This window comes from Oncorhynchus kisutch, linkage group LG6 (assembly GCF_002021735.2).
Source record: "Oncorhynchus kisutch isolate 150728-3 linkage group LG6, Okis_V2, whole genome shotgun sequence".
Lineage (NCBI taxonomy): Eukaryota > Metazoa > Chordata > Actinopteri > Salmoniformes > Salmonidae > Oncorhynchus > Oncorhynchus kisutch.
In genome coordinates this window covers 81,625,094-81,651,616 of record NC_034179.2, presented here as the reverse complement: position 1 = coordinate 81,651,616, position 26,523 = coordinate 81,625,094, and the positions used below count along the sequence as shown (strand labels likewise).

Sequence of the window (26,523 nt, the reverse complement as noted above, 5' to 3'; positions counted from 1 at the left end):
GGACCTATATAACCACAGCTTTGTGATTATAACCTTGGTGAATGTGATCCAGCTGAGACTCAGAGGCTGTTAGATTAACGAGCTGTGAGGCAAGAGTATCTGTACCATCTAGATGTTATGTACCTCACCCCCTGACTTACTGTACTCTAAGGCTCTGTTCTCTGTTTATGTATCTTCTCATCCGCACTGTCTCTCCTACTTTATCTCTCTCTTTTTCCTCTTCTCCCCAGGTTATTATCATCTTTCCAGTTCCAGACGTTCCTTTCTTTCTGCTCATCTGTGAATAATTCTCTCCATCAAACAAAGAGAGATAAGGAGACACATCGACTGCTACTGCTGTTCTACTGCTACTGCTGAATATTCCAACTCCTGTCCTGTCGCAACGAAGCACAGGAATACAGAATCTACACTCTATACAAGCGACACTTAGATCTCTGACACACGCACGCACACACACACACACACACACACACACACACACACACACACACACACACACACACACACACACACACACACACACACACAGTGCTTCAGGTTAGTGCCAGTAATTCATCCAGAAGGAGTGTGATGATGCACATTTCTCCCTCCAATCAAACCTGGGCCTAAGGTTTCTGCTCTGTATGGACTTCAAAAGACAAACCGTGCCAATGCTTTACTTTAGACCATTAGTATACAAGTGTAGGAGTTAAGAAACATCCATGTAGTGTTTCCAGCAGGACAAACATCAGTTGTGGAGACTCTAGTGGTTTGGGCCTACCCTCTGGATCTGGGCTTTTCTGGCTTCTGTTAGCTGGAGGAAGGAACCTTTGCTGGTCGTTATTATTGATGTCAGGGGAGGGAGAAATGTGGATGAACCCATCTGCTGAAGCATGTTACGTAACCTTGAAATGTGTCCCTTCGCCTCATTATTTTGTCACCTTCTTCATGGTGCTCATTAATGTGCATTTGCTTTTATTTTCCTATTTGTTTGGTTTTGGGGGTTTGTGTAATATAATCATCCAGAAAGGAATTTATCCATACCATTTTTTTACGATCTACTAAGGATGTGACTGTGAGGACTCGAAGACCTGAACTATTTGAGCGCCTTGGGTTGTTACAGGAATAGTGTTCCCCTGTTTGGACATACTGGCAGACTTTACCCCAGAGGACTCTACAGGGGAACTGTGATGAGGACGGACCTGCTCGGCTTGGAGTGCACTTACTGGAAATGTATCCTACAGGGAAGGATTTCACCATTATATCCAATTTTTCTATCATTCCAAGATTTAGTTTTTCGGAAAGACATTATTTAATTTGAAAAGATGAGAATTGTCTGCAGTCCATCATGTCTCCGACTGGACGACAACGTTAGAAGGACACACACATTTGTGTTGCTTTGATTTGTGTGTATTTCTGTGTTTGTGTGTGTGTGTTTTGTATTCGTGTGCGTCTGTGTGTGTATGCCTGTGTGTTTGTGTGTGTCACTGTGACCTTCTGTGTGACACGTTTCTGTGCTCATGACGTCCCTATCTTCTACCTGTCCTCGCGGCCCCACACCATTCCTAGCATCCACAGACTGAAACTCCTGTCTTTGAACAAAATGTGTCTTCTGTCCTGTGTGTCTTAGAGGAACCATTTGTTGTAGGACCCATTGCACTTGGTAGGGAGTGGGATACTTATGATCCCTGATGAACAGTCGGTCTCTCACAGAGTTTAGAGTGTATTGTGTGTGTTGTTTCCCAGATCAGCTGTCCGTCACTCAAAAGTGCCCCCCCCCTGCCTGATCTAAGTAACTGTGTTGGTTGTGTACTACTTTTAGTAAATGTGTACTGTGTGTCTGAGGGGAAACCAGTTGGCACCGTGATGTTAGATACGTTTTCATTACTTGAGGTAGACTCTTTTATGTCCCCTAGCAGTCCCTCCAAACAGGGAGACAGAGAGGGGGTAGCCATGTCCTTTATCTTTAGTGAAATACGATGACCCCCTGTTTACGCTCTGCACTTCCTCTTTAAGCACCATGTGGCTACTGCCATGGGAGAACCATGTCTACCACCACTTCTGCTACTATAACCTCAACTAACAGTTAGCACTACTAATGCTATGGCTGCCATTTCCCCTTAAACGCATTCAGGGGGATCCAGTTACTATTCCAACTTCAGGCCAAGGAAGTGCAGGGATGCTTACTGGTATGCTTGGTATGTACACAGATTAAAGCCGTATATCCCATATCATAGCCAGAAGTTTTCCATCTGGAACTGTATGTCTGCTCAGGTTGTTCTGGGAGGTCATTGATCTGCCTGTATAAGTAGATACTATAGTATTGATCCATTGGCCTATCTCCAGGCTCTGTCTCTATCCCTCACAGTCCACATGATCCTCTGCCCCATAACACTGTGGTGTTAGCACACACTCAGCACTGGAGGTTGCTAGTGTGCTCTCAGTACTACCCTCGCTCTCTCTCGCTCTCTCTAAATAAACCTTCCTTTTGCCCCTTTATCTCTTTCTATGCCTGCCTGCCGCTCTCTCTCTCTCTCTAAATATACCTTTCTCTTGCCCCTTTATCTCTTTCTATGCCTGCCTGCCGCTCTCTCTCTCTCTCTCTCTCTCTCTCTCTCTCTCTCTTTAAATATACCTTCCTCTTGCCCCTTTATCTCTTTCTATGCCTGCCTGCCTGCCTGCCGCTCTCTCTCTCTCTCTCTCTCTCTCTCTCTCTCTTTAAATATACCTTCCTCTTGCCCCTTTATCTCTTTCTATGCCTGCCTGCCGCTCTCTCTCTCTCTCTCTCTCTCTCTCTCTCTCTTTAAATATACCTTCCTCTTGCCCCTTTATCTCTTTCTATGCCTGCCTGCCTGCCTGCCGCTCTCTCTCTCTCTCTCTCTCTCTTTAAATATACCTTCCTCTTGCCCCTTTATCTCTTTCTATGCCTGCCTGCCGCTCTCTCTCTCTCTCTCTCTCTAAATATACCTTTCTCTTGCCCCTTTATCTCTTTCTATACCTCACTCTGTCTCTCTCTAAATATACCTTTCTCTTGCCCCTTTATCTCTTTCTATACCTCTCTCTCTCTCTCTCTCTCGCTCTCTCTCTCTCTCTAAATATACCTTTCTCTTGCCCCTTTATCTCTTTCTATGCCTGCCTGCCTCTCTCTCGCTCTCTCTCTCTCTCTCTCTCTCAATATACCTTTCTCTTGCCCCTTCATCTCTTTCTATGCCTGCCTGCAGCTCTCTCTCTCTCTCTCTCTCTCTCTGCCCCTCTCTCTCTCTCTCTCTGCTTCTCTCTCTCTCTCTCTCTGCCTCTCTCTCTCTCTCTCTCTCTCTCTCTCTCTCTCTCTCTCTCTCTCTCTCTCTCTCTCTCTCTCTCTCTCTCTCTCTCTCTCTCTCTCTCTCTCTCAATATACCTTTCTCTTTTCCCTTTATCTCTTTCTATACCTGTCTCTCGCTCTCTTTGATTGCTTGTTCTCCCACTCTATTTCTGAAAACTCCCTTTTCCCCACTTCCCTCTCTCTCTCCACACAGCCATTCACCCCCTCTCTCCGCCTCCCTCCATCTTGCCCGCTCTCTCTGTGTGTAGGACTCCTCTCTCCTCTGTCTCTCTCAGTGTTAGTGCAGTTCTGAATGGACATGGGGAAACATGTGTGCATGCTTATATTAACATGAATGATGTCAACTTGATGCAATGAAAATTAAACAAGTGATGCTTTAAGCAAAACCTGACAATGAACTTGATATTAATACTACTAATGATGAAAATGGAGACCTAGCAATCGTTATCTCTGTAATCAAAACAATGATTATAATTAACATTGTTTATCCTGTATGTCTTCATTAAATAGTTATTCCTGATTTAATTTTTGATTCTTTAAAAAATATATAATTTCTTCAGAAGTTTCCTTTTTTATATGGGTTAAATGGATAAATAGACATTTGAACAGAAGTGAGACATTCAGTCAGGATGCTTGTTTCAGCCAGAGAGCTAGGGGGAGGAGGGTGAAGAGGAAGATGATGTAGGTGAATGTGTGGGAGATGATGTGGCTGAATCATGGCTGATCATGGAAATAAAGGATATGTATCATCCAGCCTCATTCTGTGTGTGTTTGTTTATTAATCACTGTGTGTGAAGTAGGTGTGTGTGTGTGCCTTGTGTATTATGTACGTATACAGTAGCCTACACACACACTGGACCTATATATATAGTGGGGCAAAAAAGTATTTAGTCAGCCACCAATTGTGCAAGTTCTCCCACTTAAAAAGATGAGAGAGGCCTGTAATTTTCATCATAGGTACACTTAAACTATGACAGACAAAATTATTGCAGATTCAGTCTTCCCAGCCTGGTGCAGGTCTACAATTTTGTTTCTGGTGTCCTTTGACAGCTCTTTGGTCTTGGCCATAGTGGAGTTTGGAGTGTGACTGTTTGAGGTTGTGGACAGGTGTCTTTTATACTGATAACAAGTTCAAACAGGTGCCATTAATACAGGTAACGAGTGGAGGACAAGGAGCCTCTTAAAGAAGAAGTTACAGGTCTGTGAGAGCCAGAAATCTTGCTTGTTTGTAGGTGACCAAATACTTATTTTCCACCATAATTTGCAAATAAATTCATAAAAAATCCTACAATGTGATTTTCTGGATTTTTTTCTCCTCATTTTGTCTGTCATAGTTGAAGTGTACCTATGATGAAAATTACAGGCCTCTCTCATCTTTTTAAGTGGGAGAACTTGCACAATTGGTGGCTGACTAAATACTTTTTTGCCCCATTGTATATATCTGTATCCATACTGTATTGAATCTTCTTTGAACCTATAGGACCTTCCTCTCTCTCTTTCCTACCATGCATTATCATCGTGTGTAATTATTTAGTCACTTTGTCATGAATTCTTTATTGTGTCCTCACTTTATCTAAATGCAAAGTGGAGTGCTGCTGCCTGCCTTGAGTGTGTCTTTCTCTGGTCTGCCACCTACTGTTGCTTTGTGAGTCTTTTCTAGTAGTCATATAAATGCCAGGGAAGTCATGCAGTGATTATACCCTTATGAACTGAGCATTATAGTCATGCTCACTATCAGCACACTGAAACTCTGCTACACCAACCGAGGGGGAAGTGTGTGTGCGCGCTTGCATGCACGTGTGTGTGTGTGAGACAAAGAGAGAATAGTAAGGAAGGATTAAGAGAGTGAGGGGGAATGACACAGAGAAAGGGGAAGGCAGGATTGGATGAGGAGATGAATTAAAAAGACAAGGAATGGAAGCGAAAGAGTGTGTGTGTGAGAGTGAGTGTTTGTGTGTGAGGGAGAGGCGGAGGAGAACAGGTCTGTATATAGACACACTTGACTAGGGGCGAACGGGGCACCTGCAGCACTTTGACAGTGTGAGCAGCATGATAACAGTTCAGAACAACACACACACATACACACAGAAGTTCAGAAGCACCAGTTAGCACTGCTACAACACCATGAACTGCTGAGAGGGGGGGGGGGGGGGGGGGGGCTAGAGGTGGGTGAAGGGGCCGGGGGAACTGCTGTCTCCATGGCAACGTTCCCACCGTGCAAAAAAAATAATTTAGTCGGAAAGACATTTCACTCAGTTCAGTGAGCTGAAAGAAGCAGAGAGGGGGGAGAGAGAGACTGGGGGAGGTGTGTGCAATACATTACATATAACTGTTTCTATCACACTGGAGGGATTTATTAGGAAGCTGTCAGCTGCGCATTATTGCTCATATATTACACATTACTATATATAATGGTAATGTATTCTGTTATCTTATTAAATATGCATGTCATTGCTGTGGGTGAGCCTTTGGTGTTTTTGAATTTAGCAATGAAAGAAAGCAACGACACCATATAGATAAAGGGAATGTAAACCTCATATCTATGTGACAAAAATATAAATATTCACTGTGCGGTGTAAGACTCATCATATGCAATATGGCTACACTTTTCAGTCCACTCCCTATTCAATTTCACATTTTCAACTTAATGTTATGCCTTCAAAAAATGTCACCCCAGAATTAGAAATAACCTCTGTGTGTGTGTGTGTGTGTGTGTGTGTGTGTGTGTGTGTGTGTGTGTGTGTGTGTGTGTGTGTGTGTGTGTGTGTGTGTGTGTGTGTGTGTGTGTGTGTGTGTGTGTGTGTGTGTTTATTTGTGTTTTGACCTAATACTGTTTTACAAAATCAGTGTCAGTTATTTGTCGTAACCCAGTTCTGTCTGTATGTCAGGTGTATCAGTGTGTTGGTGGTGATTACCTGTTGAGAACCAGATGGTCCCCTCTCTCCCAGCTGGAGGAGCCGGTCAAAAGAGGGATTGTCTATACGACACACCCCCTAGAACAACCAGACAGGACAATCAAAGCACCTGATAGAGAAAAATGATCAAACCCCACAGAACAGTCCCCTAAAGCAATATGCCATTTCTCATCACCAAGAGGAAGTCAAAATACAACAGTGACTAAATTTGTTTTCCAACCACATCAGGAGTTGTAAGCTTTTCTAATTGCAGGAGAACTGCCGGTTCTGCCAATTGAATTTCAAAAGCAGTGACAAACTGCACTTCCCTCAGAGCTACAAAATACATCAAAGTCCTCTAGAAAGGGATGGACACACGGTCCCTTATACCGGAATTAATTTGGCCACTGTGCTTAAGTCAGAATGAAAGGCTGTGTGGGTTCAATGTGTTTGGGACCCAAGGATAGCCTTGGGCACACTCCTGGCCCTGCACAAACCCTGCTAAAGTCACTGGGAGCCGGCGCCCATGATGTGGCCCTCACTTGCTGTTTGCCCATGGCCTAAATAGAACCGCTGCCTCTTTACCACGCCTTGCACTGCTTTAAATTGGCTTAAATGGATTCAGAACATTGTTTCTGTGGGATTGAGTTTGATGAGCTCTGATGCGGTTTGCTGTTCGCTGGGCTGTGCTGACTGGCTCACAGTGCCACAGGGGAATAGATTATATTGAAGGACGAGAGAAACACAGCCCCCGTTGCGTTCCGTTCACAGGTTTCACTCGTGGCGCATTGTGTTGATTCGACAACAGGTTAGCTCGCTGAAGGCCGCCCCAGTAATTATGTGCTTATTTCAGCACAGAGGATAGGAGGTGATCGAGACATGTCCTGGTTATAAAAAGGTTACGTTGGCAAGGGGGTTAGGCAGAATCTGTAGGCCCATTTCACAACCTATGTAAACGTACAGGACGTATAGGTTTATGCTTGATGTAGTGGATACATGGACAAGGGGGGCTATAATCACTGATGTATCACTTCCTTGCCTGTTGTCTCTCAAATCATGCAGCTCACTGCCTTCAAGGCCTAGTCATTTTCTAAGACTGGCACACTGTGCTGACCTCTGGTGTAACAAGGCGGTATGGCATATATGGCAAATAAATAATATCTCATATATATTATATGTCTCTATAATTTTACTGTAAATGTCATCAATTTGGTATAAATGATAGGACTGTCACTGACTGTCAGGACTGTCAGTTACCGCTTAGGTTCCTCATGGCAGCCATAGAGAGGTCAATCAGTTCTTGATCAATTGCTCGGTTGTTGATTGAGCATCCCTTATGGTCCATTTTCAAGCTCAACCAGGCCTGAGATGTCGATAACAGAACGTTTGACTAGTGGTTTGTTTTCGGCACGGCCTACTTTGTGTGTCAAAATGACAATGGTTTCGTTTTATTAACTGTACAATTTAAGTATTTGGTCTCGTCTAAAACACAATTATTTGGCTGACGGCTAAATACCGCCAGGTGAGTAGCCCTCTAGCTAGCTGAACGCAATTAATGATTTGCTGATGGAAATCCTTTGGCTAGCATTGGCTTATGGCCACCTCGCTAATGCTATAATATCTACATGCCCACGATTAATGGAATTTCTACTTCGCTTACTAAAGCTTTTATATTAGTCTATTAAAATGTTTGACATGTTAACCACATTACTGTTAGCTGTATAACTTTATAGTGAATGTAAGAGTTGCTGGTAATTGATGTACAAACGTTAGCGGGAGCTAAGCTAACTTTGGCTGACTGGGGGTGTGTGTTCATTACGCCGATTCTACCTTTTACTCCAAACGGAAAACGTTTTGCCACGAACAATAGTTTCTATTAGGCGAATTAAGTTAGGACCCTTCCCGTTATTCTTTTTTTGCTCCCGTTTGGTTCTTAAACGGTTTCCGTTGCAAGACGTAATGAACACACACACACACGTAATTAGGATGCTTTGACTGAGCATAATCAGTAGCCGTGTTCCATCAGTATACGTTTATTTATAGTTGTCCAGCTAAAAACGACAAACGGAGTGTAGCTAATTATGCATTTTACGCCTGTCTAGTTCTAATCTTCTGCCTAAAGCACTATGCCTGATTTGGTTATTTTTCAATATGGACAACTGATTCTGGACTGATGGACAACTTTCCATCTGCTATTCCATGCATTTCGTTTTATCAAGATCGAGTGTTCATGTGAGGTATTGTTAAATAGTTAGCTGTCATAACGTAAACCTAGGTAACATATCACAGTATGTTATGCATACCTGTCACAACCGATAATCACAGGGAGAGCAACTTTTATTATGGCCCAGGAACTGATTCAACTAGTCAACTTTTTTCTCCATCTAGATCATGGACCTGCCCATTAAACCTGGCGCCAATCAAGTGGCAGACGTGGTGTTCGTCATCGAAGGAACTGCAAACCTCGGCCCCTATTTTGAATCCCTCAGAAAACATTACATACTACCTGCAATCGAGTAAGGGGACTTCAAATATACTTTTTGCTTCATTGGGTTATGTACAATATCGCTCTGTGGAGTCCTGACTTGGTCCCTGTCCCATCATCACAGGTACTTCAATGGAGGCCCTCCAGCAGAGACAGACTTTGGAGGAGATGTGAGTCTTAATTCAACTTTGTTTTCTCCTTACGGTTATTACTATTTATTTAGTCTTTATTTAAGAAGGTATGAGAACAACAATGCCAATTCTCTTCTCCTCTACTCTCAGTATGGAGGCACACAGTATGGTCTTGTTGTGTTCAACACAGTGGACTGTGCTCCTGAATCCTACGTCCAGTGTCACGCACCAACCAGCTCGGCCTTTGAGTTTGTCTCGTGGATTGACAGCATCCAGTAAGATTTGTTTTTGTAATGCCATTTAGAAGGACATGTTAAGATTCTTTAGTATTAATCTTCCTTGATCAATGTGTAACTTTGTTTCTGTCAGGTTCATGGGAGGAGGAGCAGAGAGCTGTAGTCTCATCGCAGAGGGTCTGTCTGTGGCCTTGCAGCTCTTTGATGACTTCAAAAAGATGAGGGAGCAAATGTGAGTTCTTTTTTTATTACTAAACTCAGCAAAAAAAAGAAACATCCTCTCACTGTCAACTGTGTTTTATTTTTAGCGAACTCAACCACTGAGACATAAATGGAACAAGTTCCACAGACGTGACTAACAGAAATGGAATAACGTGTCCCTGAACAAAGGGGGGTCAAAATCAAAAGTAACAGTCAGTATGTGGTGTGGCCACCAGCTGCATTAAGTACTGCAGTGCATCTCCTCATGGACTGCACCAATTTTGCTAGTTCTTGCTGTGAGATGTTACCCCACTCTTCCACCAAGGCACCTGCAGGTTCCCTGACATTTCTGGGGGGAATAACCCTAGCCCTCACCCTCTGATCCCAGGTCCTCTCTTCGCTGGCCATGGCAGAACACTGACATTCCTGTCTTGTAGGAAATCACGCACAGAATGAGCAGTATGGCTGGCGTCATTTTCATGCTGGAGGGTCATGTCAGGATGAGCCTGCAGGAAGGGTACCACATGAGGGAGGAGGATGTCTTCCCTGTAACGCACAGTGTTGAGATTGCCTGCAATGACGACAAACTCAGTCCGATGATGCTGTGACACACTGTCCCAGACCATGACGGACCCTCTCCCTCCAAATCGATCCCGCTCCAGAGTACAGGCCTCGGTGTAACGCTCATTCCTTCGACAACAAACGCGAATCCGACCATCACCCCTGGTGAGACAAAACCGCGACTCGTCAGTGAAGAGCACTTTTTGCCAGTCCTGTCTGGTCCAGCGACGGTGGGTTTGTGCCCATAGTTGTTGCCTATTGTGGACAGTCTGAGCACTGATGGAGGGATTGTGCGTTCCTGGTGTAACTCGGGCAGTTGTTGCCATCCTGTACCTGTCCCGCAGGTGTGGTGATCGGATGTACCGATCCTGTACAGGTGTTGTTACACGTGGTCTGCCACCGTGACGATCAGCTGTCCGTCCTGTCTCCCTGTAGCACTGTCTTAGGCATCTCACAGTACAGACATTGCAATTTATTGCCCTGGCCACATCTGCAGTCCTCATGCCTCCTTGCAGCATGCCTAAGGCACATTCACGCAGATGAGCAGAGACCCTGGGCATCTTTCTTTTGGTGTTTTTCAGAGTCCGTAGAAAGGCCTCTTTAGTGTCCTAAGTTTTCAGAACTATGACCTTAATTGCCTACAGTCTGTAAGCTGTTAGTGTCTTAATGACCCTTCCACAGGTGCATGTTCATGAATTGTAAATTGTTCATTGAACAAGCATGGGAAACAGTGTTTAAACCCTTTACAATGAAGATCTGTGAAGTTATTTGGATTTTTACGAATTGTCTTTGAAAGACAGGGTCCTGAAAAAGGGACGTTTCTTTTTTTGCTGAGTTTAGTAGACACACACACTAGCATATGTCTCTTGTCTCTATTAATCAGAGGTCAGACACACAAAGTCTGTGTGCTGCTGTGTAACTCTCCGCCATACCTGCTCCCTGCCGTGGAGAGTGTCAGCTATACGGGCTGCACTGCAGATAATCTGGTCAAGATCATCAGAGATGTAAGTAACATAGCACCTCTATCAGATAGCCTGTATAGACTACCCGCTGGGGCATTTTGGGGAATGATGTGACTTCTGTACTTATTAATGGCTGCTGATACCCCATAATAACCTTGTGCCTCTTCCTCAGAGAGGGATTCATTTTTCTGTAGTGTCGCCACGGAAACTGCCAGCGTTACGGGCGCTGTTCGACAGGGCGTCACCAGTCGGGGGACAGGTCGACCCCCACCCAGACTACAGCCAAGACCCCTTCCACATGATCCTGGTTAGGGGTATCTCACTTCCTGGTGAGGAGCAGCACTCAAAATACTTGACAGAGAACAGATTGTTTGAAGTCAATATCGGCCCATCAAATTCTAAAATGTTTCTTTCTCCAGTGTCATCAGGGGGAGGATCGGGCCCTCTCAAACCAATTCTACCCCCTCAACCCCTGCCTGTCAGTCAGCCTCCTCTTGGTCCCGCCTCGCAGGCTCCTCCACCAATAAGCACGGCCCATCCATATCAGGTACTGAAGATATGTTTTAACTTGGTAGCTTTTACCAGCCCATCAACATTGGATTGACAGGCTCTTAGCTGACACAGTGATCTCTCTCCCTCTCTTGCTGCCCTGTCAGCCCCCACCTTCCCTTAACGCGGCCCAGGCAGCTGCACAGATGGCTGTAGAGGCAGCCAACAACCAGAAGAGTCGCTGTGAGTACCAATAGCCTGCATTCTTCTATCCTCTCACCAGTATGGTTGATCATCAGCCCAGGTTGATTGTTAGTCTATTACAGGGGTGTTCACCTCTTACCCTACGAGGTCCGGAGCCTGCAGGTTTTCTGTTCTACCTGATAATTAAATGCACCGGGTTAGAATGGGGGGGGGGGGACAGTACGGAACTGGCTTCGAAGTCCAGAGTTGAATATGAGGGGTCTATTATGTCTGTTACCTTTTCTTTTTTGGCATCCCCCATCCAGTCCCAGGCATGGTCAATCCTGGTCCCCCATTCAGCGGTCAGTCAACTCTCCCATCTGTAGCAGGAGTGAAGTTGGCTCCCTCCAGTCAGCCCAGCCTATCCACAGTCACCATAGTTTCCACACCCATGTTGCCTCAGCAACAAGCCCCTCCCCCACAGCAGCAACAAGTCCAGCCGCCGGGACAACCACAGCCCAATCAGCAGCAGCCAGTGCCCCCTCAGCAGCAGCAGCCCACAGCCAGTCAGCAGACGCCCCCATCCTCACAGCCTGGCATGGTGAGGCCTGTCCATATGCTGCATCATCTTCCCACAATACTCCACGTCAATATTCAACTTCTCTGCCTCCAGTCAAGTTGTCTTTCTCTCCATCGAACGCTTTCTCTTTCTCATTTTCTTCTGATAGCCTGGTGTGTCTGCAGCCCAGGCAAATCCGATTGGGGGGCAGCAGCAAGGCGTTGCCAATAAGATTGTAGCATGGAGTGGAGTATTGGAGTGGCAAGAGGTGAGGGAAACTAGAACTTGGTGTAAACATGTTGCTGAAGAGGTCTATACTTCTTGTATTTGTGTGTTCAAGTCATCCTCTGACCTTGTAAGGAAATGTTATAAGGTCTGCAACAAAGCTATGCTTGGAACTGATTGAATCAACTGTCATTGATTGTGATGTGAATAATCATACTATACCTTTGTGATGGATTTCACCTCCGGTCAAAGTGATGGAGTTACTTGACATGGTTGAACCTGTTGTAGGGGAACATGGATTTGAATGATCTAAAATACTAATCAACTCTGGAGATGTTTGTGTTTCCAAGCCATTTGAAAACCTGACTTGGTCAATAATCACTAAGTATTGACTGATTTGCACTACTTCTTCTGTGATAGCTGTTGACCATGAAACTCTATCACACAACAATGTGCAGCAAGCCTACACACTGTAACCAACACACAGTTAGACCACAACATCCCCAAACACGTGGACAATAGACATAGTATTGCCACAGGTCACTAAAGTGCATCTGAAGTCACGTATCAATAGATGCAGCATTCAGGTTAGATTTGTATATCTTCCTTGTTCAGGTCAGGATATTGCTGGATCATATCTTAGTCTCCTCTAATCCACCAGAGTCCTCCCAAATGCTGTACAGTACACATATAAAGAACCCATACATCTGGTCTTTAATCCCAACACAATGCAGTAGTAATGGTCAACAGGGACTGCAGCAGAGCTGACCGATCTGGGATTGATTAACTATTGATCCACTATTGATCCCCTGAAGATGAACGCTGCTTATTTTCCTGTAGGATTGGCGCCATCCATCCTCTTCACAATGTTCCACTGGCAGCACTGTTTTGCATGTTGGGTAATTTCTAACATGGAGGTTTTTATTCAAACGGTGCCCCTGGGTGTAGGACCGAAGCCCCCTGGTCACTCTGTATGCTAACTTCCAAACCTCTTCTTCCATTTCTCCAAACATTCCTCTCCTCCCTCCCTACCTCCCCCACCCTCTCTCCATCCATCACTTCAGAAGCCCAAAGCCTCGTCTATGGATTCCAATACCAAACTCACTCGCTCCCTGCCCTGCCAGGTGCAAGTCAACCAAGGAGAGAACCTGTGAGTGTTTCACTGAAACTATCTTTGATATCATGCCAGTGTCAGCTGCACTGATTGGTCATTGTGTGTGTATTGCTATATGTATGGAGAGTTCTGATTGGTTTGTTCCCTGTTCTTCATGACAGAAATGCCGACCAGTGGCCACAGAAGCTCATCATGCAATTGATCCCACAACAGCTACTGGTGAGAGAACCCTCTCTGTGTGTGTGTGTGTGTTGTGTGTGTGTGTGTGTGTGTTCAGAAATGACTCGATGACATTGAGAATACAGACATCTAAATAAAGTCTTTCTCCCTCCCCAGACAACACTCGGTCCCCTCTTCAGAAACTCTAGAATGGTTCAGTTTCTCTTCACCAACAAAGATGTGGAGTCACTAAAAGGTCTTTATCGTATCATGGCCACTGGATTTGTAAGTCCAGCTCTTCTGCTTCACATGCTCTATTTTTGCTGCCATTTGTCCCTATCCTTTTCTGTCTCAATATTCAATACAGTGGAGTCTCAACAATAGACATCAGCGGTTCCCTCCATTGTGCACTAGATGGACTAGGCAGATATAAATAGGCTGCAGTAACACTCTGAGAACACTAGAGGGGGCACCATGTTCATTTAGTAAAGGGCTACAGAGATTTTCAACGCTGTCGGGCGTCATAGAAAAACTGCATGCAGCCTGTGAGATTTACCCAGGTCCGATTAAATTCAGGTCAGGTTGACTGGTTTTGTGTCACTTGAACTATGACGAGGGCTGTGACAGACTGACAGACAGTTCTGACCTATGTCCCCCCTCTGGCTGCAGGCGGGGTGCGTCCACTTCCCCCACAGCGCCCCCTGTGAGGTGCGGGTGCTCATGCTGCTCTACTCCTCCAAGAAGAGGATTTTCATGGGCCTCATCCCCAACGACCAGAGTGGCTTCGTCAACGGCATCCGACAGGTCATCACCAACCACAAACAGGTCCAGCAGCACCGCTCGGTGAGTCATACAGACACGGGTCATCAACAACCACAAACACTGCTCGGTGCGTCAGACAGACAGGTCCAGCAGCACCACTGTGACTTAGGAGGGAATGAAGGGATTCAACCTGGAGAAAAGGGGGTAGTATACGCGCTAGTGACTGGAGCTATACTAGCCAGCACAGTGGAAGGGCTTCCCAAGAGCAGTCTTGGGCCAATGAGGTGGTCAATTTATTTTTGTACCTTTTTTAACTAGGCAAGTCAGTTAACCTCTAGCGACGAGCAATCCGGGATCGTAATTATAGCCTCAAGCTCATTACCATAATGCAACGTTAACTATTCATGAAAATCGCAAATGAAATTAAATAAATATATTGGCTCTCAAGCTTAGCCTTTTGTTAACAACACTATCATCTCAGATTTTCAAAATATGCTTTTCAACCATAGCTAAACAAGCATTTGTGTAAGAGTATTGATAGCTATAGCATAGCATTAAGCCTAGCATTCAGCAGGCAACATTTTCACAAAAACAAGAAAAGCATTCAAATAAAATCATTTGCCTTTGAAGAACTTCAGATGTTTTCAATGAGGAGACTCTGTTAGATAGCAAATGTTCAGTTTTTCCAAAAAGATTATTTGTGTAGGAGAAATCGCTCCGTTTTGTTCATCAAGTTTGGCTAAGAAAAAAACCCCAAAATTCAGCCATTATAACGCCAAACTTTTTTCCAAAATAACTCCATAATATCGACAGAAACATGGCAAACGTTGTTTAGAATCCATCCTCAAGGTGTTTTTCACATATCTATTCGATGATATATCATTCGTGGAAGTTTGGTTTCTCCTCTGAACCACATGGAAAAATGCATGCAGCTGGAGATTACGCAATAATTTTGACGGGGGACACCAAGCGGACACCTGGTAAATGTAGTCTCTTATGGTCAATCTTCCAATGATATGCCTACAAATACGTCACAATGCTGCAGACACCTTGGGGAAACGACAGAAAGTGTAGGCTCATTCCTTGCGCAATCACAGCCATATAAGGAGATATTGGAACAAAGCGCATTCAAAATCTGGGGCATTTCCTGTTTGAAATGTCATCTTGGTTTCGCCTGTAGCATCAGTTCTGTGGCACTCACAGATAATATCTTTGCAGATTTGGAAACGTCAGTGTTTTCTTTCCAAAGCTGTCAATTATATGCATAGTCAAGCATTTTTCGTGACAAAATATCTTGTTTAAATCGGGAACGTTTTTCATCCAAAAAATGTAATAGCGCCCCCTAATGCATAACTGGTTAAGAACAAATTCTTATTTTCAATGATGGCCTAGGAACAGTGGGTTAACTGCCTTTGTTAATGGGCAGAACAACAGATTTTCACCTTGTCAGCTCGGGGATTTGATCTTGCAACCTTTCGGTTACTAGTCCAACACTAACCACACCTGCGGAAAATGTTTTCCAGTTTGAGAGCACCGCCCCTTGTCATTTCTGGTTTGATCTCGATTACAGCCAACACAATTCTAACAACCGTTAGGATACCGTGTTTTCCTTCAGGTTAACATTTAGCGTGCAGATTTTGTGACAAACGGAATGCCTCAGTTACAAATCCAACCTGCCTGTGGTCTACATGACTTTATATCCTCACAGCCTTTCTGCTCCCATTATAGTTGATGCCGCCTGTCTACTCATGCTGCAAATTTAAGTGAAAAACATGTTAGACCATGTGTATTTAGAGAAGACGGAGACCTTGTGTCCTATTACATATTCAAAGCTGCATTGCTAATGGAGAATTGCTATGGCAATCTCAACACAATTCAAATTTCAATTATTTGATCATTGTTTGGGGTATTTTTTTTCTAGACGTGGCTCTGGAATAGTGTTACTGGTGATTTAGATATGATTTTATAACCGTGAAAGACCCAAATTGAATATTTTCCCTGAACCATACAGATGACTTGATGTTAAAGGTCCAATGCAGCTGTTTTTCTCTCAATATCAAATCATTTCTGGGTAACAATTAAGTACCTTACTGGGATTGTATTCAATTATAATTATGGATGGGGTTAGAAATAATTTCACTATTGGAATAGTTTCATGAATATTTTTCAGATATCTGGATATTCTAAATACATGTGGTTTTTAAACTTTAACCTGAGCACTGCTGCCTGAAGGAGAGAGGCTGGTGCACTATGCTGCAGAGGGGGCAGTGTATGTGAGATGGGACCGGAGGGAGAGAGAGAGGCGGTTATAGTTAGCTAGGCTAACAACAACCTACTTGTTGGTTGCTCGTTGTAGCCTACCCCTTCTCATTTCGCTAACTTTTAATTACATAATTTTATTCCATCTCGCATGTATTAGTAAACTCACTCCACTTTCTACACATTGAGACTCTTCGCAGCTTTGATTGGCCAACATAAATAACAAGCTACACAAGAAGGATACCTCTTTTTTTCTTCTTCTGGGGAGCATGTCATAACTACATTGTAAAGTTTGTTTTATTAAAAACTACAGAAAATGTTTTATTAATTATTTGAAATGTCACATTTAATTTGTAAAAGGCTTTTTCAGTGTTAAAATCGGCCTATATTGTTTTTTTGTTGATAAAATTAATACTCACAAGTATTTGAATACATGCACATCCCTAGTTAAAATGGTCCAAAAATAGCTTCTTAGCAAAGAGCATTTTCTTAAGCTGTCTGAGTGGAGAGGGGAAAACTTAACTAGCTGTTATTGGCAGAGAGGTTTGGAACTCTCTTATTGGTCTATTATCTAATTTACTGCCTGGTGATATCACCAGGTAGGCCAAAACGCCAACCCACCAAAACAATATTTCAGATGGTCTTTTAAAACAGCTCTGACACTAAAAGAGCATTATCATAATTTTCATAGTACTATTCCAACCTCAGTGTGTAAAACAGTAAAATCACATTTTGACTGCACTGGGCCTTTTTAATGTGTGCTCTGGGTGTTTTTAGGCAGGCTGCTGAGTTAAATAGGAAGTCCACAGGGAAGAGAGAGGAGAAAATAGAGGAGAGGAGATGGACAGCTTTTATCCTGAGAGACTGCAGATCCTAGATCAGGGGTGTCAAACTAATTTACCCCGCGGGCCACATTCTGTCTTCACTGAGGTCTGGAGGGCTGCACTTCAAATGGGTAATATTTCCTCGCCGTCAAAATGTGCAAAAATATTCCTCCATCACTTTTGGAATTTTCGATGCTCCCTGACTGTCTAGCTTTCGTTGACTGTTAGCAAACTGGACAGAGTGAAGAGACTAAATGTAGGTCAATTATAATTTATACACAGTTTCGATTTTGTTTTAGTCATTGCAATGTCAATTGAGATTGGTTTTCCCCCGAAAAAATATTATAGATTTTAAAAAACTGCAGGCAGGTTTGAATCATCTTGTGGCCTTGATTTTGACACGTCGTAGATGGTGCTGTTGTCTCATTCAGTGCCAGGATTAGACAGGTTAGGATAGGCAGGAATAGCATTATAAGTATGTGTCACAGTTTATAGGGATGTTGGTTACACATGTAAACCTTACATTAGAAAAGTTACCTTGTTGGTTCTCTTCTCCAGTTAGGTTCAGGAGGGCCGATGCCAGGGCCACCTGGCCAGGTTCAACCCAATCAGAACTTCCTCAACCGGCCGCAGGGGCCCATGCCTGTCTCCCATGGCAACGTGCAGCAGCAGGTACTGTGATTAATCCTGTGGTGTCTCAGCTTGTGCACTCCTCATTTCCTCCCTCTCCCCTCACACACTCCTCCTGTCTGCATCTCCTGTTTCTATTGTCCCGCAATGACTGCATGTCCCGCAATGACTTTCATCTCCTCCCCTTCTGCACCTTCTCTTCCTCCCCTTCTCTCTCTCCTCTGTTCAGTCTGTGGTGGTGGGCATGCCCTCTGTTAGTCAGGTCACTCTGATGGAGGAACAGCAGAGACAGGCCAACCTGGTGAGACTCTCACACATATACACAAAAACTCTCACCCAAAATACATGTTTAAAAAATGCACTGAACTTTACCAGGCACAAACTCTCCTTGTGCTCGTTTTGGCACCTGCCTGGTTGGTGAGCAGCTCCTCTCCACTCTGCATGTGTTAGCTACTCTCTCACACTGTCTCAATGGGTGCTCACTGCTACCAATATAGCCTGCCCAGCATGTTCTGGGTTCAGCGAGTTACATTCGGCCTGTCTCTTTTTAAAGTGAACCCGGTACACCGTTCCAATGAATCATATGTACAGAGCCTTCAGAAAGTATTCATAGCCTTTGACTTATTTGTTACAGCCTGAATTCAAAATGGATTCATTGCTTTTTTTCTCACCCATCTACACACAATACCCCATAATGACAATGTGAAAATGTGTTTAAAAATGTTAGCAAATTTATTGAAAATGAACTACAGAAATATCTCTAACCTAAGTATTCACACCCCTGATTAATACTTTGTAGAAGCACCTTTGGCAATGATTACAGCTGAGACTGTCTGGGTAAGTTTCTGGACTGTACTATATTTGCCCATTATTCTTCTTCAAATTCTTTAAACTCTGTCAAGTTCATTGTTGATCATTGATAGACAGCCATTTTCAAGTCTTGCCATAGATTTTCAAGCCAATTTAAGTCAAAACTGTATCTAGGCCACTCAGGAACATTCATTGTCGTCTTGGTAAGCAACTCCAGTGTAGATTTGGCCTTGTGTTTTAGGTTATTGTCCTGCTGAAAGATGAATTCCTCGCCCAGTATCTGTTGGAAAGAAGACAACCAGGTTTTCCTTTATGATTTTGACTGTGCTTATAGCTGTATTCAATTTATTTTTATCCCAAAAAACTCCATAGTCCTTGCCGATGACAGGCATACACATAACATGATGCAGCTACCACCATGCTGTAAAATATGAAGAATGGTACTCAGTTGTTGTATTTTCCCCAAACATAACACTTTGTTTTCAGGACAAAATGTTCATTTTCTTTGTCACATTTTAAGTGCCTTGTTGCAAACAAGATGCATGTTTTGGAATCTATTCTGTTGGACATAAGACTGAAAAAACACCAGCAAATCATCTCCAAGTGTTTTTAATTTTTGAAATCTCCAAACTATTCCAATGTATAATAGAGAGATATATGTGATTGTGTATAAATGTAAGCAAGGTTTGAAATGATAATATTTTAGTCAAATATTATCTGTTCGTGCTTCTTGCGGTCAATTTGAAGTCTACAAATTATTTGTTATTATGTTCTGGCCGCTGAAGAAAAAATCGTTCCCCGGCTGAATGTAGTTTATGATCCCTGCTGTACAGGTTTCCATTCTCCTATCACAACCATTCAACTTTTTAACTGTTTTAAAGTCACCGTTGGCCTCATGGTGAAATCGCTGAGCAGTTTCCTTCACGGCAACTGAGTTAGGAAGGACGCCTGTATCTTCGTAGTGACGGGGTGTGTTGATACACCTTCCAAAGCCTATTTAATTGGGGCAGCAGGGTAGCCGAGTGGTTAGAGCGTTGCACTAGTAACCGAAAGGTTGCAAGTTCAATCCCCAAGCTGACAAGGTACAAATCTGTCGTTCTGCCCCTGAACAGGCAGTTAACCCACTGTTCCTAGGCCGTCATTGAATTTGTTACATTCTTGCCTAGTTAAATAAAGGTAAAATAAAATAAATAACTTCACCATGGATATTCAGCATCTGCTTTTTAATATTTATTTTATTATTTTTTACACATCTACTAATCTTTGCGAGGCATTGAACAACCTCCTTGGTCTTTGTGGTTGAATCTGTGCTTGAAATTCACTCCTTGATTGAGGGACCTTACAGATGGTTGTACTGTGTATGTGGGGTACAGAGATGGTCTAGTAATTCATAAATCATGTTAAACACTATTATTGCACACAGTGAGTGCATGCAACTTATTATGTGATTTGTTAAGCCAAGTTTTAGTCCTGAACTTATTTAGGCTTGCCATAAAAAAAGGGGTTGAATACTTATTGATTCAAGACTTTATTTATTTATTTTCTAAAAAATCTATAGAAACAAAATTTAATTTTGTGTGTAGATCAGTGACACAAAATCTAAATTCAGGCTGTAACACAACAAAATATGGGGAAGGGGTGTGAATACTTTTTGAAGGCACTGTATTTAAAGTCTCACTCTACTTAGTCCTCTTATCTCTCCAACCTTCTTCTAAACCTCTGGCTCTCTGCTTCCCATCCAGATGACGATGAGAGCATCCGGCGCACCTAATCAGCAGCCACCTGTCACCGGTGCTCCGCCCAACCAGGTCGCTCAGGGTGGACAGGCCCCGCCCCAGGGTGCCATGCTCCGCCTTCCAAACCCAGGAGCCAATCCGCAGCTGCGCAGTCTCCTCCTCAGCCAACAGCAGCCAGTAAGAACACAACAGTTAACTCTACCAGCCTTGACCGTCATTCATGAAATACATTTGTTGTTATAGTGCATCGTCTTGTAGCCAGGGCTAGATCACCACTGCACACTCTAGAAAGGCTTCTAAATATGTAATACTTGTCTCTATTGGTTAATGATAATGAAGGTCCTACCTACTGTATGATTGATGGTAACCTAGGTGTTGTGTTCCTGTCTCTCAGCAGGGTGGTGTTGGTCACATGCAGGGCATGATGCCTCACCAGGGGCTGGGAGGGCAGCTGGTCCACCCTACTCCAGGAGCGGGCCCCCAAATGCAGGCCCAGTGGAGACAGCCCCTGGCAGGTTAGCTACAGCCATGGACCCTTTTACTCACATCACACACTGTAAAGACAGTTTGGAGCTAGACATCAGTGCAAGGATTGACTTTAGAATGCAATCTGTCATTAGGAAGCAATTGTTTCCTAATGAATGAGCTTTTGTGTGTAAACTGCTAAATTCAAAAGGGAGGGTGATTGAACATATCTCTCCCATCCGTGCCTATGGTTATCAGACTGAAACTGGGCTATATGGTGTTGACACCAGCCGCAGGATGAATTGAGGATGTCACAGATTAGAGTGATGCTGTCTCATAGAGTATGTGCATGGTGCCTTTCACTTTGCTGCAACCTGATAGCTGAACAGTTTAGACTCGCACTTCACATTCTTGGTTTTTGCTCAAGTCTGCTCTAATGCTGTTTACTTCGTGCGTCGCTGACTCTACCTGTAACTCAACAGTAGTTAATATGTAGTTTATTACCACTGTGTTTATGATGATGTAATCAATGCACATGTTGCTGTCCCAGGTTAACTCTCTCTCCTCTCTCTCTCAGGTCAGATGATGATGGCTGCTGGTCAGAGGGGCCCTGGAGCCCAGCCCCCCGGGATGCCCCAGGTGTCTTCCGTCATGGAGGACGAGATTCTCATGGACCTTATTTGAGTTTGGACCCAAAAAGACTACATCCCCCAGCAACCAGCATTTTCAGTTTCATCATGGGGGCAGACTGGGAGATGTAGTTTTCCTAGTTTCTACTCTGGCTTTCTTTTATTTTATATCAAAAGTTTGTACTGTAGAGTTATTGGAGATGAGGGGAGGACAAGGCAGCACCCACTCTCATACATATGCACACACACACACAAACACACACCCTATCACACACCTAATGAAGCCAACGCAATGGGAGGACAGTGTTCATTACACTGTTGTGTGCTTGTATGGAAACCTGTTTTGCATTAATTTAATTGTTTATATGAAATGTATTTTTTATTGAGATTTAACTTTTTCTGAAGTTGTGTTTTTGAGCTATATTACATTGTTTTATTGAGATGAAATACATACATTTTTTCAAGGAGCCAACCAATGTGTAGAGTCCTTTTTAAAAGTGAGTATACACATAGACCAGGGCTCTCCAACCCTGTTCCTGGAGAGCTACCGTCCTGTAGGTTTTCACTACAGTCCTGTTCCTGGAGAGCTACTGTCCTGTAGGTTTTCACTACAGTCCTGTTCCTGGAGAGCTACCGTCCTGTAGGTTTTCACTACAGTCCTGTTCCTGGAGAGCTACCGTCCTGTAGGTTTTCACTACAGTCCTGTTCCTGGAGAGCTACTGTCCTGTAGGTTTTCACTGCAGTCCTGTTTCTGGAGAGCTACCGTCCTGTAGGTTTTCACTGCAGTCCTGTTTCTGGAGAGCTACCATCCTGTAGGTTTTCACTACAGTCCTGTTCCTGGAGAGCTACTGTTCTGTAGGTTTTCACTGCAGTCCTGTTCCTGGAGAGCTACCGTCCTGTAGGTTTTCACTACAGTCCTGTTCCTGGAGAGCTACTGTCCTGTAGGTTTTCACTGCAGTCCTGTTCCTGGAGAGCTACCGTCCTGTAGGTTTTCACTACAGTCCTGTTCCTGGAGAGCTACTGTCCTGTAGGTTTTCACTACAGTCCTGTTCCTGGAGAGCTACTGTCCTGTAGGTTTTCACTACAGTCCTGTTCCTGGAGAGCTACCGTCCTGTTTCTGGAGAGCTACCGTCCTGTAGGTTTTCACTACAGTCCTGTTCCTGGAGAGCTACCGTCCTGTAGGTTTTCACTACAGTCCTGTACCTGGAGAGCTACCGTCCTGTAGGTTTTCACTACAGTCCTGTTCCTGGAGAGCTACCGTCCTGTAGGTTTTCACTACAGTCCTGTTCCTGGAGAGCTACTGTCCTGTAGGTTTTCACTACAGTCCTGTTTCTGGAGAGCTACCGTCCTGTAGGTTTTCACTACAGTCCTGTTCCTGGAGAGCTACCGTCCTGTTTCTGGAGAGCTACCGTCCTGTAGGTTTTCACTACAGTCCTGTTCCTGGAGAGCTACCGTCCTGTAGGTTTTCACTACAGTCCTGTTCCTGGAGAGCTACCGTCCTGTAGGTTTTCACTACAGTCCTGTTCCTGGAGAGCTACCGTCCTGTAGGTTTTCACTACAGTCCTAATCTAGCGCACCTGATTCTAATAATTAGCTGGAGCAAAAACTTGCAAGACTGTAGCTCTCCAGGAACAGGGTTGGAGAGCCCTGACAGATTGATCTGTGCCTGAATGCCTGTTATCCAACTCTTTCTGACAGTAGTCTGTCTGAATGTGTGTGTATTAACACTACAGCAGTGTGTGCGAATGACTAAAGTAGACACACCGATATATAGTTTAAAGTGTGTTTCTGCCAAATGGTGTCAGTGTTAATTCTAACTACTCCAATATGTTGTGGAACCATACCGAGGCCTCCTGTGCCAAGTAGTTATACCAGATGGCGTCGCTTGGCCATGTTTTCCCTGGCATAATGCACAATCAGGCTGACCGCATGCGCACATGGCAGTGTCCACATATGTGCCCAAAATGAGCTTCACACGGCTAAAAACAGACTAAACACACATACACATTGCAGACACTCGCATAACTCAACTCGTCCATTAAATATTGTTGGCAATAAATCCTGTAGCGTGTATTATACACAGACACCTGTACTAACTGCACACAGTCCAGTGAGCTGTATACACATGCTGCAAAACTAAACATTATGTACACTTGAACCGTATTACCCCACAGACCAACACATTGTTAGCCCTATGCAGATGCACAGACAGGAAGTGATGTCAGTCCCTGTCACCAGGGAGACGGAGATGGTTGCTTAGATACCATGACACTGGGTTCTTGTTTCTAAGCTTTTTTCTCCACCTCTCCCTCACGTACTCACACAGACGGAAAGACAGAGACACTGACTAGTCCCCCAGTGGCTGGCGTTCATCTCTCACCTGCCTCCCTCCTTCCATCACTGGTCGACCCTGTGAGCTGACATTCTCTCTTTCTCCCTTTCTCTTCTCAGTCTTTCTAATGGGCTGAGTTAATATCTCTATTTCGACATCACTGCGTGTCCTTTAATGCCAGCCACACGTCTCTGAAATGATGCTTCTACCATATGAGCAGGGAGTAGCAGAATAGTACGCATGAGACTAAAAGTAAAGTATGATGATTTTGTTGTGATATATATTGAGTTGATAGAGCAGATGTGACAGGCTCTTTTTCCTATGTTATTGAATGGGATTGTTGACGCTGTTTTTCTAGCTGTGGTTTGTCCGTCCTGGTTGTCAAGGGGACAGTGGGCCATTGTGTGAGCCTGGGTGTTTATAGGGCCTGGAGATGGAGTTTATTGGCCTGGTGGCAGAAGTAGTGTTGGGCCTGATGGGGTTTATGGGCCTGGGGGCAGAGTTTGTTTTATGGCATGCTGAAGGAGAGGAGGAGTGTTATCAGGTCTAGCGGTGAGTGGATGTGTTTTTACTGCCTTCTGGTACAGCTACATTTAGCCTGGAGAGGGGATCATATCATGCCTTAAATTGGATTGGTCTTTACTTTTTAGGGCCTGGTGGTAGAGGTACACTGGGCCTGGTGGTGGAGCTACACTGGGCCTGGTGGTGGAGCTACACTGGGCCTGGTGGTGGAGCTACACTGGGCCTGGTGGTGGAGCTACACTGGGCCTGGTGGTGGAGCTACACTGGGCCTGGTGGTGGAGCTACACTGGGCCTGGTGGTGGAGCTACACTGGGCCTGGTGGTGGAGCTACACTGGGCCTGGTGGTGGAGCTACACTGGGCCTGGTGGTGGAGCTACACTGGGCCTGGTGGTGGAGGTCAATGCTGCCTAATGGATGTGGGGTGCCAGATGGTGTTTGTGATGGAGGAGGTCTATCGACACAGTGGTGAAGATGCAGGCTTGGTTAACTCTGTGTCAGAGTGCAGCTCCTCTTTCAGAGTGTAAAGCTAAGCTTCAGAGCATGGATGGATCCTAGCCTGGCTACTCACAAGAGATTAATGTTGAATTTGGTATGTATCACAGGTTGTTGTCTACTGCTGGGGTCCATGTTGTTAACCCATCAGATAAAGACCAAAGGTCTCCCAAGGCCCCCAGATGATGCAGAGTGTTCAGCTCTGAGCTACTGAGGAGAGAAACGGGGTGCCTCCCGCTCGGCCGGTGTGTCTGGCTCACTTCATACCCTACAGTCCCTGGTGTCCACTCAATCAGTCATTTATAGGCTGCCCTGACGGCCAGAACAGAACCCAGCGCCGGAGAGAGGGGGTCACTCCTGATCATACAGCCTGAGCAGACACTGCGGTACAGGGACACAAACGGGGACGGAGAAAGAGAGTTGGATGGAGGAGTGGACGTGTGTGTGGCTCTTTTTAAATGATGAGGGTGGAGAGATGAAGAGATTGGAGGTGAAAAGAGAGCGGTCTATATCAAGGGTGAGGGAGATTGAGAGGTTCAAAGTGGAGAAAGAACAGTCAATATCAAGAGGCAGTGATAGAGATCCAGGCAGACAGACAACAGCTCTGTGTGTGTGAGAGAGAAGAAGAAAGGGAGAGGAGGAGGGAGGGATGTGGTGTGTGTGAGTTAGAGGGAGGGATATCCACTGCACTGTTGTGTGACTGGAAATTTAATAGAGAAAGGGATGGAGGGAGGCATGCAGGGGAGGGGAGGAGGAGGAGGGGAGAGCGATGCAATGCAAAAGCACTGCACATTGGTATGGAATTCCAGGGGACATCTATAGGCTGTGAACAATGGCACACCGTTACTGCAGAGAGAGATGGAGGGGGTAGGGGACAGGAAGGAGAGGAAGAGGGAGAAAAAAAGCTAATCGTATAGATATGTCAGTGGAGTGAGTGCTCTATTGTGTACTGCAGCGAGTGGGACTGGTGGGGTAAACGGAAGAGAGACGGTGGGGGGTAAGGGGTTGGGGGGGCAGCTTAGGCCATGTACATAATGGGGGTATTAAGTGGGCACCATTCCAAACACAGACCTTAGAGGGAGCCCCAATCACATGTAACATACTGACTTTCATGAAATGGTCCGTTACTCACATGGAATGACAAGGAAGGTATAGGGAGATAGGACATGACAGTGAAGCAGGCTGTGTTCGCACAAACAGAAGTTCTGTCCAGTGTGTGTGTGTGTGTGTCAGAGAGAGAGAGAGAGAGAGAGAGAAGAGTGGCTGTGAAAAAGACTGATTCACCATGTCTGAATATAGAACGTTATCAATTCACCACTAATCGCCCATCTGATTATCCCCTGCCACCCCTTCTCTCCCTCTCTCTCTCTATTGCATAGACACAGTCTCTCATTGCATTGACCTCTCCTTCCTCTCTGTCCCCCAATCGCTGTCTCCCACTGACACGCCCCCTCCCATCATGAGTATCACAATATTGATCTCATATTTGAGAGAAATCATACTAAATGGAGAGAACACAGACCCGCTCTGAAAGATTCATAGCAATAAGTGAATGTGTGTGC

At 44.6% G+C, this 26,523-nt stretch overlaps 2 protein-coding genes across 10 annotated transcripts in view; both read left to right on the top strand.

Moving 5' to 3' along the window:
- Nucleotides 1–4,060, top strand: part of LOC109886463 (synaptotagmin-C-like) — a 48,242-nt gene extending 44,182 nt beyond the window's left edge. For both annotated transcript variants that reach the window (XM_031827910.1, XM_031827909.1), the window contains one exon: nucleotides 231–4,060. The gene's annotated coding sequence lies outside the window, so the exon portion shown is untranslated. The remainder of the gene's footprint in view (nucleotides 1–230) is intronic.
- A 3,467-nt stretch (nucleotides 4,061–7,527) lies between these two features.
- Nucleotides 7,528–22,082, top strand: LOC109897636 (mediator of RNA polymerase II transcription subunit 25-like). 8 transcript variants are annotated; one of them, XM_031827904.1, is made up of 20 exons: nucleotides 7,528–7,717; nucleotides 8,584–8,711; nucleotides 8,805–8,850; nucleotides 8,962–9,086; nucleotides 9,181–9,279; nucleotides 10,693–10,813; nucleotides 10,944–11,100; nucleotides 11,191–11,318; nucleotides 11,455–11,503; nucleotides 11,770–12,044; nucleotides 12,172–12,270; nucleotides 13,292–13,377; nucleotides 13,503–13,560; nucleotides 13,678–13,785; nucleotides 14,170–14,343; nucleotides 17,904–18,017; nucleotides 18,205–18,276; nucleotides 20,528–20,698; nucleotides 20,916–21,036; nucleotides 21,564–22,080. In XM_031827904.1, exons 2-20 carry the CDS (start codon nucleotides 8,587–8,589, stop codon nucleotides 21,668–21,670), a joined length of 2,235 nt encoding a protein of 744 aa, XP_031683764.1. In that variant the 5' UTR covers nucleotides 7,528–7,717; nucleotides 8,584–8,586; the 3' UTR covers nucleotides 21,671–22,080. The 8 variants fall into 8 exon arrangements, with proteins under 8 accessions (XP_031683764.1, XP_031683760.1, XP_031683768.1 ...); XM_031827900.1 differs by having other exon boundaries at nucleotides 7,529–7,717; nucleotides 11,428–11,503; nucleotides 21,564–22,082; XM_031827902.1 differs by having other exon boundaries at nucleotides 7,563–7,717; nucleotides 11,428–11,503; nucleotides 13,295–13,377.
- Nucleotides 22,083–26,523: the final 4,441 nt, after the last annotated feature.

Coding starts and splice junctions, on each gene's coding strand:
- LOC109897636 (XM_031827900.1), top strand. CDS start 8,587: ATGGACCTGCCCATTAAACCTGGCGCCAATCAAGTGGCAGACGTGGTG. Junction 8,712..8,804: donor TACATACTACCTGCAATCGA/GTAAGGGGACTT, acceptor CCATCATCACAG/GTACTTCAATGGAGGCCCTC. Junction 13,786..14,169: donor GTATCATGGCCACTGGATTT/GTAAGTCCAGCT, acceptor CTCTGGCTGCAG/GCGGGGTGCGTCCACTTCCC.